Source organism: Melozone crissalis, unplaced genomic scaffold (assembly GCF_028551555.1).
Source record: "Melozone crissalis strain CALT ecotype California unplaced genomic scaffold, PUWL_Pcris_2 ptg000027l_1, whole genome shotgun sequence".
Classification (NCBI taxonomy): domain Eukaryota; kingdom Metazoa; phylum Chordata; class Aves; order Passeriformes; family Passerellidae; genus Melozone; species Melozone crissalis.
Window position 1 is genome coordinate 16,387,416 of NW_026535805.1, and position 16,602 is coordinate 16,404,017.

The following is a 16,602-nucleotide window of genomic DNA, read 5'->3' on the forward strand; positions in this document are numbered from 1 at the left end:
GCAACTTAAAAATTTTGGGGTTTTTACATCAAGAAAGTGAGATGCAATTGAAATGAGGGGAGAATGACAGCAGCTCTTGCATTTTGTCAAAGAACGTTGTTTTAATCATTTCCCAGAAGACTGAACCAAACTTACTAATAGAGCAGAAATGAACTTTTTGTGTCCATAAACAAGGTGTAAAGTTGTGCAAGTCCAAGGGTTACCCACCCAAAGTATGGAATGTTTGCAGCTGTGGGATCCCTGATATAGTACCATAAAAGCCTGGTTATTAGCAGGCATCTGGATTTCTTAAATGGTTGGTGCCTATGCTCTTGTGTTTGCTTTTTCTGTCTTTTTGGGGTGTGGGGTGAGGGAGTGATTTTTGTAAGTAATACACTTTTTTTCTTAAAAGCAATGTAAATAGGTGGTTATGCTTTAATCTGCTAATCATCTTGTTGTTGTTTTTCCTTTTTACATATAAAACAATATTTTCATATGGACACCTCTAATAATTTAAAAACACAAAGTAGATGACAGGGTTTCTTAGAAAACTACAAAATCAGTTTGCAGGCTACTTGAGATAAGAGGGCTGTTGTCTCTATCTGAGAAGGTAGAGGTACTTCTGAGGTATTGAGCCACAGGGCTCTGGCATAAGCTTAGTTTTCTGTCTGTGGCAAGTGTTAACCTGCCCTGTTGCCTAATCAGGTTGGGCTTTTTAAAAGTTCAGGATTTTATGAAGTATGATACATGGTCATTCTTAGTTTTAACATGAACAAAGTACCTTTTTGTCATTTGGTCTAAAATTACATTGCTTTAATTTATTTGCCTTTAAAGGCCAAAGTCTTTACAGATGTTTTTGCTTCATAATTTTGAGTAAAGTACTATTCTCACAGCTATGTTGCACATTTTTTCTATTTCGAAAGTGTTACTGATTTGAGATTCTTCCTTCTCTCAAGATACTATTTGTGTCAGCCTTCCTGCCCAATTTACTTGATTCTAACACAAATGATTGCCCACCCCTGTCTTCAGCATTTGTGGTTTCCAAACTTACATGAATAGGCAGAGATTTTTCTTGGAAGTTTATCTTCCAGTTTTATGCTGAGGTTTTTCAAGACCTCATGGCAGTAGTATCACCTCCCCTTCAGTTGCAGAGGGCAATGCAGTAACTTGTCTAAAGAGCAATAACAAGTAGCCTTGAACCCAACCTGTACTTGGAAATAATATTAATTTATTATTCATCCTTCCTCTCATAGCAGTTTGAAATTAGATGTAAAACAATTTACCTGTATTTTCTCCCCTCAAATGTAGTTGTTTTCCTTTTCGTTGTGGATTGTTGTTTTCTTTTTTTTAAACAAGCTAGGGAAGGAGATTATGCCAGTCTTGCCAAAGGCAGAGTTTGAGTTTTATGAACTCATTTACTTGTCATACAACACTTAGTGTTACAGTAATTCCAGTGTATACCATTTTATGTGTAAATGCCAGCATGAGGGATGGCCAGACATAGCATTACATTTCTATTACCTCAACATGAATACTGTGCAGCTAGCTAGTATTTTATCTCATTTTTCACATGGAAGGAGTTGCTGGCATGTCTTTAATAGTAGGCATATACTGGCAGTGTTTGTCATGGTGCAGAAGTTCTATTTTTAATACTGAAGTTTTCAAAGGAGTTCCCTGAGTGGAAGAGCAAGTAGTGATAATATTGTTTTTGACAGCATAATTTGACAAAAGCAGATCTTTGACTAATTTGGATCTGTCAGTTCAGAAAGGAAAGCAGCTGTAACTCCTGGCTTGTGTAGCTGTGCTACCACTGAAAACATGCAGCATGTCCTTCTTAGTTCCTGGAGCTTTCTGTTAAATGGCTTTTATTACTTGCATCTACCTATTTGAAAAATCTGAATTGAATTTTTGAAGAATTGCGATTTTGGGGGCCGTTGTGAATGCTGATCCTGAATAACAATCAGTCTTGCAATTGCTGCAAGTTTAAAGCAGCAATTTAAAGTTTTTTGGTTTTGTTGTTTTTTTAAATGAAATGACATACATAAAGTTACAGATAATTTTAGACTGGTAGATTTTTTCTTCCAACTTAGTGTCCATAGACCATGTACAATTACTTGTCTTAGTCCCTTTATCTTACTTCTCAATAGGCATATGTAGGGAATTTCTGAGGAATATTCCCTGATGATTTTTAAGATGTCACAACTGAAGGCTGGAAATTGTTCTGCGGTGCTGGAATTGCTGCTCTTAATTTGAATTTAAACTTTTATTTTGGATGCTTAAGAAATTAGAGACTAGTAGAAACTTGTTTATTGACATGTGCTTTAATTTGCTTTAAGTGCAGAAAAAAACCCAACGGGTTTGCTTTTTTGGAAATATAAAGGATGTTGTTATATTAGATAAATGAGCTACAGTTGAATAATTTTAAGATTGTTTTTGCATTTCCAGGTATTTAATATAATCAAGCTTCTCTTAGATTTTTTTCAAACATGTTTGTACTTTATCTTTAAAGCCAGTTTAACACAATATGTATCTATATTATATAATAACTTATAACATTTCTTTCCGTAAGGGAGTCTGAAATTGGGCACCTGTGTCTGCATCTTATCACAATTTAGCCAATAGAAAACTTCAGACAAAATTTTTCTACTTGCTTGTTTGTAATTTGTGTTGTGTGTGTATTTGGATGGCAGATGAAAATTGCAGGGATGCTTTCAGGACCAGACAGCTATTATGTCTGTGTAATCCAGTGGTGTTAGCCTGGAGCTATGAAGTAAATTATTCTGTCCTGAATTAGAGAGTAAAATCAAACTGTTTAAGCATCTATTACCGTTCTATAAGTATGTGTGAAGTAGACAGTTGAACTGTTCAGTGTTTCAAATACGCTTGAAGAAATTCCATGGTGTCTCTTTATGATTAGAACATATTTTAGGTACTTCCTTATTGTTTTATGCAGAACAGTGAAACATTTGGCAAAATGCTACTGGAGATATTATGAAGGCATTAAAGTCACTTGCTGTGTATTTCCAGACTTGCAATAGATAACAAATAAAAATGGGTAAGAAATGCGTTTGGGGGGTTTTTTCAGCAAAATATGTGTCTTGCATAGTGGAACAGTAGGAGCTGTCTGATGTGTGATGCTTTAGAAATAGATAAGCTTTATAGAAACTGTAATTCTGAACGATTTGATAACATTTTTATTTGTTACTTCAATGAAAACTTGTATATAAAATGAAGCTTCCCTCTGGAATTGACATTCAGCAAACAGCTCTGTTCAGGAGTTGTTCATCAGTGTTTCTTTATGTGCTACCCATGAGGACTGACAACAAAACATGTAAACCTACAGGTCTTGGGTCCTGGAGGTGCAGTTAGAGTAAATAATAATTTGAATTCAACCTTGTCTCTTCTCCCTTCTTTCCTCCCATCTGTTTCCAGATTCCTGAAATACTCCTTACCTGTGCAATTTTATGACCTTCCAAATTGCAGGGTAACAATCTGTGTATTGTTCTCAATGTGTGGGAGTGGTTCTGGGAGAGTGGGGTAATTGAGCAGCATGTTAGGGTGAAGGACATGGAGAAAAACCAATTTTGGTTTTTGAAGCCTTCCCATGTTGGCTTCAAGCCAGCTGTGCAAATCAGGTTGAGGTGGGCTAAAAAAAACCCAACCAAACTGAATGCCACCTTTTGATTAAATTGGACCAGTCAAAGTGCTGAGTAGCTAGATGTGTTAGCAGATTCATATACTGCTTTTTGAACTTGGAAGTTAGTAAGTATGCCTCATTTTAAAGAGTTTTTGACTTGGAAATTCCTGTGCAGGAATGACTAAATAAATGGATCCAGCTCTGGAGCTGTGTGTGGTTTAGTCACAGTAGCCAGTTTTGGTGGTTTTTCTTGTTTATTGTTTGTTCATTTGTTTTTAAGAAGAAACATATTACAGGTATATTAATTATATTAGTCAAGTTGCCTTGTTTCTTGCATATTGATACATCTGCACTGTTTATTGTGACCCCAGCAGAGTTTCTGTAACTCTAAAAAGGGATAGATTTGTGGCTAAAGAAGGGCTTTAGAAACTTTTTCACTGAATTGTTAAGGCTACCTGCAGGCTGTGTAGAGATTAGGTCCTGTAGTACATTTAAAGAGGCTGAGAACATAGCAGTAGTTAGTTGATCCTTCCATAATACTGTTTGACTGAAGTATTCTTTGAGGTTTTTAAACACAACATTTAAAATTATGAGGTTTATTATTTACAGTATTTTTCATTGAAGTGCAATGTTTTAAGTTAAAAATTCTTCTTAGAGTCACTAATTTCCTTAAAAATAAGAGTTCTTTGGCCTGTTCCTTAAGACTAGCAGGTCAAATTGAGTTGCAAATTTCTACAATCTATTTTGAGCTTCCTTACCTCTGATGCCTTATTTCTCTTACCTAATCAAAAGACTCCTTAATCCTTTAAAAGGATATGAAATAAGACAGTGTTTTTAGTTTCCATTGCAAACAACAGTACTGTACTAGACGGTTTCCAGGAGAGTATTCCCACCACAAAAAGTACCCTAATCTCAAGCTATGCTCTAGTCGTTAACCAGCCTGACCAACCTGCCTGCTTGCTGTATCACCTTCTTACCTCTTAATCTCTGATTTGATGTTTTACACTTGTCATTTCTGTGCCAAGGAACTTTATTTTACCATGTATCCCATATGGAGAGTGTAGACATCAAGTGCTATTTTGTTTGCTCTGAACCAGAATGACTTTTTGTAGTTGGGTGGCCTGTGGCCAATATTTCAAGTTTATCTGTCACCTAATTTGAGACTTTTCTGCTTCATCATGGAGGTGAATAAGTAGTGTGAGTGGAATGTCTGGTGATGTTTAAATGTAGTTTAAGACTTAATTTTTAATGTAGGAAGGTAACCTGCTTCAGACTGGTCCATTCAGAGTTTACTTACACCTCAAGATTGCTAAAGTGGAGGAAGCAAGTTGAAAGAAAAAACACCTGACAGTCACTTGCAAGTATAACTACTACTGTAATTTTTCCAGATTAAAATGCCTTGGTGAAGCTTCTCTGTGGAAGGTGCTAGATAATGTTAACTGGCATCCAATTAACTAGCCTGCTAACATCATTTAAAGAATCAATACTCAGAATCTAAAGGCTTGAAATTTGGGGGATAGTGTGATGATTATTTTTAAGAGTTCTTGGGAAAGAAGACAGCAGAAGACTTTGCATCATAAGGAGTAGATGGTGTTCTTCCCTTGATAATGGGACTAAGTTATCTCTGGCTTTTCTAAGATGGCTAACTAGGGTTAATTTTGAGAGCTAAAAATTAGAATTCTATCTGTAGGTGAGAACAGCAGTCAATATCCCCTTAAAAACACTAAATCTCTTCAGAAATGTGTGTTGTTCTTCTATAATGCAGTATTACATGTTTCAACAATTCTATCTTCTACTTGCAGTTGGTGGTAAAGTATGACTGCTGCAAATGTTCTTACAACACTGGTTTTCTTTATAGAAAGTGGAGCAGTTCCAAAAAAGAAGGACCCCCTAACCCACACGAGTAATTCCCTTCCTCGGTCAAAGACTGTTGCAAAAACTGGATCCACAGGCCTTTCAGGTCACCACAGAACGCCCAGCTACAGTGGGGTATCATCATCTGTGTCTAGACCAACACCTAATCCTACACCTTCAACTCACAAGGTATAGTGAGGATAAATATGCAAGTATGCACTTGAAAAATCAAGTGTAAATTCCAGAAGCAGCTTTGGATTTAATGCCTTAATTGCAGTATTGTAGCAGCAGAAAGTTTTTGAAAAAACTGAAACTCCAAATTTTTAGCTAGGCCTCTTGAGGTATGCTGCGGAGTGGATTTTAGAAATTGGAGGGCATCCGGTGGGTGAATGGGAAAAGGATTTTAAGTATAATCACGGTAATAAATACTACTTGTTTTTTAAATTGCGTGGGAAGTGAGTGAAAGTTACCTAGAAGAAAAATAAATCTTACTTCTAGTATGTAAAAGATAGAGGGGGAAACCTCTTATTCCAGAACTACAAGATTTTTCCCCCTACATGTTCTTCTCTTCCAAAGCATGCATGCATGCACACGCAGGTTGTTTTGCAACCACATTGAAAAGCAAATTATGCTTTGGCTGGGACTGAAGCACAGAAGTCCTACAGTAAAAATACAGAAAATTACAGCATTTCTTTTGACCTATCTTTTTCCCTTCCATCCTTATTACCCAGTAAAGTGGAATAAGGAGCAGAATGGAATGAACCTAACTGTTCTGCTAAAGCATTATTGCTGCTCTAATATGAAGACTTTTAAGTGGCCTGTTACAAAGTACAACAGTAGTAGGAATTCGTGCATATAGGTCTTGAAATCCTGAAATGCTTTGTGATGCTTATTTCCAGAGTATGCTGGGGGAAAATACTGTAGTTAAATAAATGAATTATCAAACAAAAAAAACCTCAAACCAAAGATACTTCACCACTGGACTCTAAGATAGCCTACTTATGGCTGACTAATATGATAGTATGATTTGTAGCAAAATACAGCAGTAGAATATTGGATATTTGTGAACATGCTTTTTACTGTAGCAAATGAAATGTAGATTTTATTTTGTTTAACACTACACTTTCAAAGTATTAATCTGGGGGTTTTGGTTTTTTTTTTCTTCCCCCCTCTCCAGGCTGCTCCTAAAAATAGCAGAGCAAATAAGCCTTCTACTCCTACCACTGCTCCTCGAAAAAAGAAAGACACTAAGATATTTAGAAATGTGGACAGCAATCTGGCTAATCTTATCCTAAATGAAGTTGTTGATAGGTAAGTATGAAGAAAAGTAGGCTTTTCAATCCAGTAAATCAGTTTTGCATTCAGTACAATCTTGGTCCAATTGGAATGAAATTAGTACTTCTACTTTGTTGGGTTTTCTTGGGGATTTTTTGGTTGGGTTTTTATTATTGTCACTTTGGCAAAAGAATGTTGTAAAATACTTAATATAAGTTGTAGATTTTCTCAAAAGGGTTCTGTGTAAATAGTCAAATGCATTAAATTAGTCAGCTGCAGCTGAAAAAGAGTATCTCATTGTTAGACTAATCAGTATTCCATTTCTTTGTTAGTGGGCCAGCTGTCAAATTTGATGATATCGCAGGGCAGGAACTGGCTAAACAAGCTTTGCAAGAAATTGTTATCCTTCCTTCCCTTAGACCTGAGGTAAGCAACTGGGTATTGTTGTCAATCTGTGACAGGATGAAAGAAATGTGCTGTGCTTCACAAATGAAATGATGATTCTTGAATCCTGTTTTTACTGATTATGCAGCTATGAGTAGCTGTAGGGTCCTAGCCATCTTGAAAAAGGGGAATATAGGATTTATGTGTAAAATACTGCCATGAAATTCCTTGTCTTCTGATTAATTGATGTTGCAGAAGGTGACTGGAGCAAGAAAAAAAAAAAAAAGAAACCCCCCAAAAACCCAAGCCCAAATCAACTCAGCAAACCACAAACCCCTAAAAGAAACCAAAACCACAACACCCCCACAACCCCATAAAATAAACAAACAGCAAAAGCAAACAAACAAAAATTCTCACTGTTTGTCAGGCTGACTGTTCCAGATTGCTATAGCTGTGTCTCCAACCCTGCATGGCCATGTAAGGGACAAAGCCCCAAACTGGAAGGGTGAAATGGGAGAGGTTTGTATAGGGAAATTAGCTTGTGACACTCTGCTTGGAAATATGTTACTCTTATTGTGGTCATCCTCATTGTGAGGATGTTGGTCAAACACTGAATATTTTATTCACAGATGGAAGGGATGCAAAGGAGTGTAGTGAACAACCAAATACGCTGAGATATATAACATTTGAGGGCAGATTTCCTCTTTACTTGGCTGTATGGAAGTTGATAATTTAGATTTTTATTTATCATAGATGGTACCTCAACTACTGTGACTGTTTAAATTCAGGCCTAGTCTGCATACTACTGGAATATTCTGAGCTACTTTTAAGGAAAAAAAATTGGTCATTTTCTAAAGCTGAACTTACTAAAAGTTGCAGTACTTTTGAGGAAATTGCATGCAATGATTTCCTGCAGTGCTCTCATGAGACCCCACCTGGATTGCTGTGTCAGGTCTGGGCACCCCAGCACAGGAATGGGAATGGACCTGTTGGAGCAAGTCCAGAGGAGGAACAGCTAGGTGATCAGGGGACTGGAGCACCTCTCCTGTAAGGAAAGGCTGAGAATTGGGGTTGTTAAGTGTGGAGAAGAGAAGGGCTCCAGGCTGACCTTATTGCATTATTTCAGTACTTGAAGGAGACCTAAAAGAAAAGCGGTGAGGAGCTGTTTACAAGGGCAGGTAGTGACAGAACAAGGGAAAATGGCTTCAAACTGAGAGTAGGATTAGATTTGGATATTATGAAGAAATTATTCACTGTGAGGATGATGAGACACTAGAACAGGTTGCCCAGAGAAGTTGTGGATGCCCCATCCTGGAGTTGTCCAAAGCCAGATTGGAAGGGGCTTTGAGCAGTGTGCTTTAGTGGAAAATGTTCCTGTCCATGACAGGGAAGCTGGAAGTAGATGATCTTCAAAGTTCTTTCCAACCCAGTCCCACTTTATGATTCTCTGATTATTGAAGAAAAAATGCTGTTTGTACTTTTTGTTTGCTTGTGTGTGTCATTTGTTAAAGGGACAGATGACTGGAGTTGCCCTGTAGTTTTCCCCTTAATGCAGCTACTGGGAAGAAACTTTAAACCTGGCATAGCATCACAGAAATATGAGCTGTAAGGAGAAAAAAGCTTTGGCAACAAATGTGTGTGCTCAGATGTTGTTATGCAGAAGGAAGATGTCATTACAGCATCTCTGTTACTACAGTGCAATAGCATGTCAAATGTGTTGTTCAGTGACACCAACACTGTGAGCTGGGTGGGAAGGACTTGGAGATGAGAGGCTTGGAGTAGCTTTTCCAGTAACATGGAATTTTCAGTAAGGTTGTCTCATATTACAATGGGCCTGACCTTGGTGTAGGTTGAGATGTAATCAGAACAGAGAATCCCATGAATTTTTAAACTTTCCTTGGAAGTAGAGGGGGTTGGTTTTATTCCTTATAAATGAGCACAGTAGATGTGGCAACTGTAGAGGGATACTTAGTAAATTAACACTAGTTCAGTTTTGATCCTAATGAATTTTGAACTCAAATTCGTATTTAACAAGCCAGTGGTATTTTTGTAGGAGAGCAAATGTTGGGGTACATAAGCAGGAAACATTGGTTGAAATCATTTCAGTTCAAGATGCTAATGAAATGCTAGGAGTTCAGACCATGTTAAGTATAATTACCTTGTTAACAAAAACTTGAAAAGCTTTGTGTAGCTCAGTAATAAATGTCAGTGCAGCTGAACTGTAGGTGATGATCAAGGTGAGAAAGAGTTAGAGATTTGATCTGGGCTGTGTGAAAATGGTTGAACTCCCCAAGAATTATTTCAAACAAAAGAAGTCAGACAAAAAATGCACATGGTGGTAAGCCATGGAGTGTTCACTTAGTGAATAGCTGGGTAACTACTTTTAGGGGTCAGAGTCAAGCACAAACAAAATGCTGTGGATGATAAAATGATAAAACACATGTTGGTCAGTCAGATCAGAAATATAACACTGGAAATGGAGCTATTTGTAGTCATGGATATTGTGGAAAGAAATGCCTGCAGACAGTGCTGTTTACACATGGGATGTATATGAGATACCCTCCTATTGCTTTTGCTAGTTTATTGGAATTATTGGAGCTGGAAGGGAGGGGTGAGTATGAGACCAAAAGAGAAACTCTGAAACTTTTGAGGGAAGGGGTAAAGATGAAGTGCTAGAGAAAATAGGCAAGAGTAATAACTGAAAGTTATATATTCTGTGAGAATTTGTAGACTTGCTTGCACTAGGTGTGGTGGGAGCAATTTTATAGAGTAGGGAAGATGAATCTAGTGCAAAGTGAGAGAGATGACTGTCAGTAGCATAGAGAGAGTAGGTGGTTGTTAAGTAATATTTTAAGTAATTTTGTTGAAACTTGTCTGCTCAAGTTTCATTTAATAAGGAAAGATTAAGGAGATCTTCCATATGGAATTAGTAAGAACACTACTTTAACTCTCCTACTGTACACCTTCATTACTCCCTTTTTAACTGGAATTGATGCTTTAAACTTGATAGGCTAGTCTGTCTTGTGGAAAGTGTTTTAAACTGCTTGCACAGTGCATCCAGGCACAGAACAATTACAACATAATTTAGCTGCTGCGTGGGAAACAATAGTGGTGTGCAGTAGGTCAAGTTAGTAGCAGAGTGTGATTCTCTCAAAGCCTGCACTGTTGTGGCACTCACTGCTACTGTTACTATCAGTACTAGCCAGTGTCCTCAGTCTTAAACCATTTTCTTGCAAAGGTAAAATAACATTATATTCAAGTCTTTGATGACAACTTATGATGATGTCCTTTTTAGTTATTTACAGGTCTGAGAGCTCCTGCACGGGGTTTATTGCTGTTTGGCCCACCAGGAAATGGGAAGACAATGTTGGTGAGAAAATCACTTCTTGCATGAGTTGGTGGGCTTAAAATGTAACCACAAGGGATGGCTTTCAGTTTGAGGCTTGGACTAGTAAACTGTACATTCTTACAGAATATATATTATGGTGTCATTTCGTACATAAAAGGGCAAAATTGTTCTTAACCGTGGATTTTACAGAGGGAATTGCTAAACTGTTCTCTCTTTAATTATTTTCATTATGACAAGTAATGTTTTAAACCAGCAAGTCCAGGTTTCATTTTCAGAGAGAGCAAAAGGAAGTGGGTTCATTGTTGTGTATAGCAGTGATTGATCAGAAATTATCTGCTCTCCACTGAAACGTACTAGAAGTACATTTTGGAAATGAGGAGGGAGCACTGTAGCAAAAAAAGGGATTTTCTCACTTGCACACTGCTGTGCAAAGAGTGCAAGTGAGAAAGGCAGCTGTGGAACTGCCTAGCCAGAGCTTTTTTCCTCAGCCTGGTGTGCTAGCTGCAGGGAGCTGGAGCTCCATGGCTGTGCACCAGGCAGGGAGCATCGAGTGTCCTGACGCGGCTGAGCCGGGCACATCGTCCTGATCACATGGTGTGGCTGCAGCTGCACTCCTGCTGACACTGGAGCTGGAGCAGCTCTCAAGTGCAGGAGTGTGAATGTAGAGCAGCTCGTGTAGGCTCATCTGTTATGTTTGACATACTGGAACATAATTGCTAATCACTAAAATTAGATTCCATAAGCAGGGAATAATAATTTCTTGAATATGGTGAAACTGTTAAAGGAGAATGAGCATTCCAGCTGATTATTTTCCCTAGCTTTCCTCTGAAAACAGCTTTTGCATAGATAAAGAAGGGGAAAAAACACCATATTTTTTAATGTGATTTGATACAGCCAATGCCTTAAATTACCACCCTAAATTAGTAAAAACTGGCTTAGATCTCTATTCAGGATAAATTGAAAGGAACTGGAGGCTTTTATTCTGCCATAGCAAGTTGTAGTTGGCTATGGAGCTAAGGGGATTGGAAAAGTCTATGGGAGTCTGGAAATTTCTCTGCTGGTTTGACTGCCTAGCCATTCTCATTTATAAGTGACCTGGACAGAAGTTTTGTGTTCCATTTACAAGGAACACAAGGTGCTCCCTTTGAAGAAATAGTGGTTTTCAAACTGTCCATCAGGACATGAGTGGTCACTGCAGATGCAGAGAACTATCTTCAATATGATAGCTTTTAAAAGTACTTTTGGTTTTCCCTCCTTTCCTAGGCCAAAGCAGTTGCTGCAGAATCAAATGCTACTTTCTTTAACATCAGTGCAGCGAGTCTGACTTCAAAATATGTAAGTAGTGGCTGTAAAATACATTGATTTGAAAACACCCATGCTTTAATTGGAGCTTAAGAAAGCCAGAGACTTCTGATGAGTCCTTGGTGAACTGTTAGCCTATAATGAACATAGTTTTTAAAAAGTGACTAGTGAAGTAAAAAAACATTTTGGTTTGTGCTTATGATAAAGCACTGTCAAAGGTTTTTTCAGCTTGGCAATGGCAGTAATGCAGATGAGTGGTTGTGGGATTTTCCAACCTTAAAACGTGAATTACTTTGGTCCCAGCTCTTTTTCACTCTGGTAATTTAGGCACCAAAATATCTTGACAGTTAACTCAGCTGTGATCATAAGAGAAGGTGTAGCGTTTCTTTTAAGATGTAAGCAGTTCCATTGTATGTACTGAATCAGTGATAATCTGAATATGTTTAAATGGACTGAGTGTGGTAGGTTACTAGCAAGATTTTCTGTAGGTCCTTCTGTTAGCTGTCTTGTAGTAAAAATTTTTAACTCCCTAAAAATCAGTTTATTGTTATTTTAGGTGGGTGAAGGGGAGAAACTGGTGCGTGCTCTATTTGCAGTAGCCAGAGAACTTCAACCTTCTATAATTTTTATTGGTAAGACCTTAAATTTTAACTTTTATTTCCTTTCTTAAATAATCTTACTTACCAAAGATTACTAAGTATTTAACTGTTGGAATAGTTGGGTAAACTTCTTTTGGGTAATTCTGCAGCTCAGGACAACTGTCTCAGATATGACTTGCTGGGCAATCAGTGGTTCATATAAAGCATGCTAGATTGCTGTTATGTTATTTAGTTGGTGGTAATAGTGGGAAGAGGTGCTCTCTAAAAGGAAAATACTGTACTGCCTTTACAGAGTGAGTCCATTAAACTTCAAACATGAAAATATATTTTGCTTGTCCTGAGTAGCAGTTTATCATGAGAAAGATGTTTTAATTTTTTTCCCCCTCTCATTTGTGCTTGGCATTACCTATTCAAAGGCCAACACATCACGCAGGTTTTTAAACTTTCCTGAGATCTGTCTGTCTCCTAAAGAATGAAGATCTGGTCTTCCTTAAAGGAGCTTTATATTAGCAAAGGAACTTGGGCAAATACAGAAACTTTGGTGTTGTATGCTTAGTTAAGATGTATTTCTTTGTTTTTTAGATGAAGTTGATAGCCTTTTGTGTGAAAGACGAGAAGGTGAACATGATGCTAGCAGGCGTCTAAAAACAGAGTTTTTAATAGAATTTGATGGTGTAAGTATTTAATCTTGGTACTGTTTGATTTAGCTAAATTGGGTAATTGTGATGGGTGCCAGTAAAACCTATAGGTGAATTACAAAGGGTTTTGCTGCTGAGGCTTAGCTCAGCCTCCCTCCCACCCCACCATAATTGGCAAACAGCTTTTTTTGGTTGTTTTTAATTTTCTACCTGCTTACTGTGATATTCTGGAAGATGCACTGATGGACTGAAAGGTAGTGATCTGGAGATGAGCTGTAATAATGTCTTGGAAGATTATGGACAGAGAAGAAAGGATAACAGATGGCAGTAGTCAAGGAGCTGTGAGGACAGCTGTTCTTACAGGGCAGGAGGGACATTTGAGGGTCACAGAGAGCTGAATCCATGTTTGCAATTGCATGGCTTCATGAGTCACTTCTCTTTATTCTGGCAAAGCAAAACAAGATTAAAAGCCATTTAAATAGTTTTTGGTTTCAAAGGAATATGTGTCACAAACATGCACTGTCAAGGGGTGAGACTTGATCTATGATTTCCAACAGACTAGTTCAGGTATTATATGTATATAAACATATATACGCATATATAAAAACACACACATATATATATACATATGTATCTCATGTATACACAGTTCTGACACATCAGAAGGATTAATTTCTGTGTTAGTACACCTTTTGTTACAACTTTATATAACTTTTTTCTTGGTATCATAAGCTAGAGAAGGCAGAATTCAGTAAGAAGTATTTAATGGCATGAATGTAATACCCAGGAAGAGGAACTGGATTTCATAGTGGGACACAGACACAAATGATATCAGAGTATTTTTCTGTTACAGCACTATTCTTGTAGTGAATAATTTTAGTTTGTGTTCCATTAGCACAATGGAATATTGCTACAGTGGTGAAGCAATAGTAATGAGGTACAGGAGGAGCAGGTAAGTAATGAGGAGCAGGTAACAACATGGAGAGGCAGCAAGGCTGGGAAAAACTCCAAAATGGATGAATCAGGACAAATAATGCAATATGACAGCGATATGCAGAGATTATTTACACACACATGCACAGTTTTCCCTTAAAATGAAAAGGGAAAAATAAGCATAATGTAAAGTCTGCTGAACTAATATTTGAAGTGTATCTATGTCATAGAGTATTTTTGGTGAACCTTTGAACATGGTACGGTAGCAGTGAACATAAATCTATAAAGAATTGAACACTAAGCAAATAATGTCTCTGATAGCCCAGAGTTTCCTCTGAAGTTTGGAAGGTGTAAGTCTCCATATTCTGGGGTATAAAATGAGTGAATTGGGAAGGAAATTGCTGTGCCTTTCTGCTATTATGGTTATTTTATAGCCTGTTTTGATTACTGGATTTGTGGGAGACCTGTGTTAGATGGATCTCTGTTCTGATTTTGTGATTCTGGCTATACTTAAGTTTAAAGTTTTGATTCTTACTCTATTGGCTTCAAAGCAATGTTTAAAAACCCCAGAACAGCAGAATGTCTCTGCTTTTTTTTCAACATAATTATCTCCTGGTAACTAAACTTATGAGTGCCTTTTATAGTTTTATAGTCTCAGATTTTTCCAGAAAGCCTTTTTTGATTTTGCTTTTGTTGTTTTTTTGGTTTTTTTTTTACCTTTTCCTGGTTTGACTTTACAATTATCCGAGGAATATTTTAAACCTACCTTAATGGGAAAAAAACCCAAAACATAGACATACATACATACATATGTATATATATATATAAAGATCCCACCAGTGTGCTGAATCCATGACAAATCTCTAACTGGTTTTGTTGTATTTCTGCTTAATGTAGAGTGTGTAAACTGAGCTAGCTTGCCTTCCCACATTATATAGGTGCAGTCTTCTGGAGAGGACAGAATACTTGTGATGGGAGCAACAAACAGGCCTCAGGAGCTTGATGATGCTGTTCTCAGGTATCAAAACATCTTTTTCTGAATATACACTAAGGTGATACTCATTATGAAGAACAGGTTTTGCCTAGTGTCTCAGTGAAGTTTTGTAATATGTAAAAGCTGTTCAGCAAGGCTAAATTATTTAACCTCTCAAAGAGGGGCTCTTTTCTTTTGAGATGCATCTGCACAATCATGGTGGTCTTGGAATAGTCTGAAACAGTAGTACCTGTTGAGGTCACGTCAGTGGTTTTGAAATTAATTTAATATTTTACTTTTTTGTTATTTGGATCTTAATGGCAAAATAAAGGAGAAAATTTGATCAGTGTTCCAGATTGACCAGAAATCTAGTATTTCTTCTCTGTGAATATTGTCTTCTGACATCCCATGCAATTACAGATCTTGCTGTAGATTTGCCTTAGGACTTTTTTTGTTAAAGGTACTCATACTTTATTCTCTTTTCATTCTTGATTGAGGGAAATAGATATGTCAGCATTGCCCTGAAGAAATTATTCCAAAGACTTTTTTGTGTGAAAATTAAGAGAGGCTTCATTTCATTGCTGGTAGTCAGTGGTATTTCTGCCTTTAGAGTGTTTCCCCTCTGGGAGGAGTCTTATAAATTCAGATAAGAGTAAAGTGGTACCAGTAGTTTCTACATATTTTTTATTTGGTTGTTTTTGGTTTTTTCAAAATCTCCAGTTCTTCCTAGAATTTGATGCTGAAAGTGAAATTTTGTCACTTAACCAAACCAAATGCTAGATTTGTATGGGATAAATAGTTACATAATAGAGTGAACAACGTATACATGTTTGGGTTTTTTTCAGACGCTTCACCAAACGGGTATATGTGTCTTTACCAAATGAGGAGGTAAGTATTGTATTCCACTCACATTTTTAAGACACTTACAGGCAATTCTTAACTTGCCCTTGTGGATGATTACAGTTCTGTGAACTAATTTCTGGCTCACCTTGACCATATACACTGTGCATTAATTCTGAGAAGTATTTTAAGATTTGTGGGGTTTTTTCACTCATGCTAGTAGCAAATCTGTGGTAGCCGCTCAGTACTTCTTGACTACTGAGGTGTTGCTGACAGACTGGCAGACGTGGGCAAGTTTAAAGTAGGACTTAGAGGAGCATGTTTGTTTGGCTGAAGGAGTGTTTTATTGCAAAAGACAGAAATAATTTTCCTAATGTTTGTCAGTTCAACAGGAGATCAGGAATTTTGATGAAGATTCTAATTCTTCTTGATGCTAATAGTCAGGCTCTTGGTCTTGATTTTACCTAGTCCTTATCTCTGCTCCTGAAGGGATGATACTGCACAGTCTAATTGCACAAGCACTATGGGCAAGTTTAAACTGGTGAAGCACAAAAGCAAAACTGACAAAAGCTAGTTCTGTTCTTGCAACACAATTTTAAGTGTTCCGTGAAAATGAGTTTTGCATCTGATAATTTTATCTTCTTTTCAGACAAGATTGATTTTGCTTAAAAATCTTCTAAGCAAGCAAGGAAGTCCATTAACCCAAAAAGAGTTGGCTCAACTAGCTAGGTAAGTATTTTGTAACCATACTAAATAAATATATTCCTCTACTGCATTCATTCAGACTGCTCATTCATTCAAAATGTAACTCATGTAAATCATCCAACAGCAACAACATG

At 37.2% G+C, this 16,602-nt stretch overlaps 1 protein-coding gene across 4 annotated transcripts in view; it reads left to right on the forward strand.

Annotated features, from left to right (window-relative positions):
* Positions 1 to 16,602, forward strand: part of SPAST (spastin) — a 33,859-nt gene that overhangs the window by 11,766 nt on the left and 5,491 nt on the right. For all 4 annotated transcript variants that reach the window (XM_054279139.1, XM_054279141.1, XM_054279140.1 and 1 more), the window contains 10 exons: positions 5,475 to 5,659; positions 6,648 to 6,781; positions 7,078 to 7,171; positions 10,425 to 10,499; positions 11,742 to 11,813; positions 12,337 to 12,412; positions 12,962 to 13,053; positions 14,889 to 14,968; positions 15,769 to 15,811; positions 16,413 to 16,492. In XM_054279139.1, the coding sequence (XP_054135114.1) occupies positions 5,475 to 5,659; positions 6,648 to 6,781; positions 7,078 to 7,171; positions 10,425 to 10,499; positions 11,742 to 11,813; positions 12,337 to 12,412; positions 12,962 to 13,053; positions 14,889 to 14,968; positions 15,769 to 15,811; positions 16,413 to 16,492 (931 nt within the window). The remainder of the gene's footprint in view (positions 1 to 5,474; positions 5,660 to 6,647; positions 6,782 to 7,077; positions 7,172 to 10,424; positions 10,500 to 11,741; positions 11,814 to 12,336; positions 12,413 to 12,961; positions 13,054 to 14,888; positions 14,969 to 15,768; positions 15,812 to 16,412; positions 16,493 to 16,602) is intronic.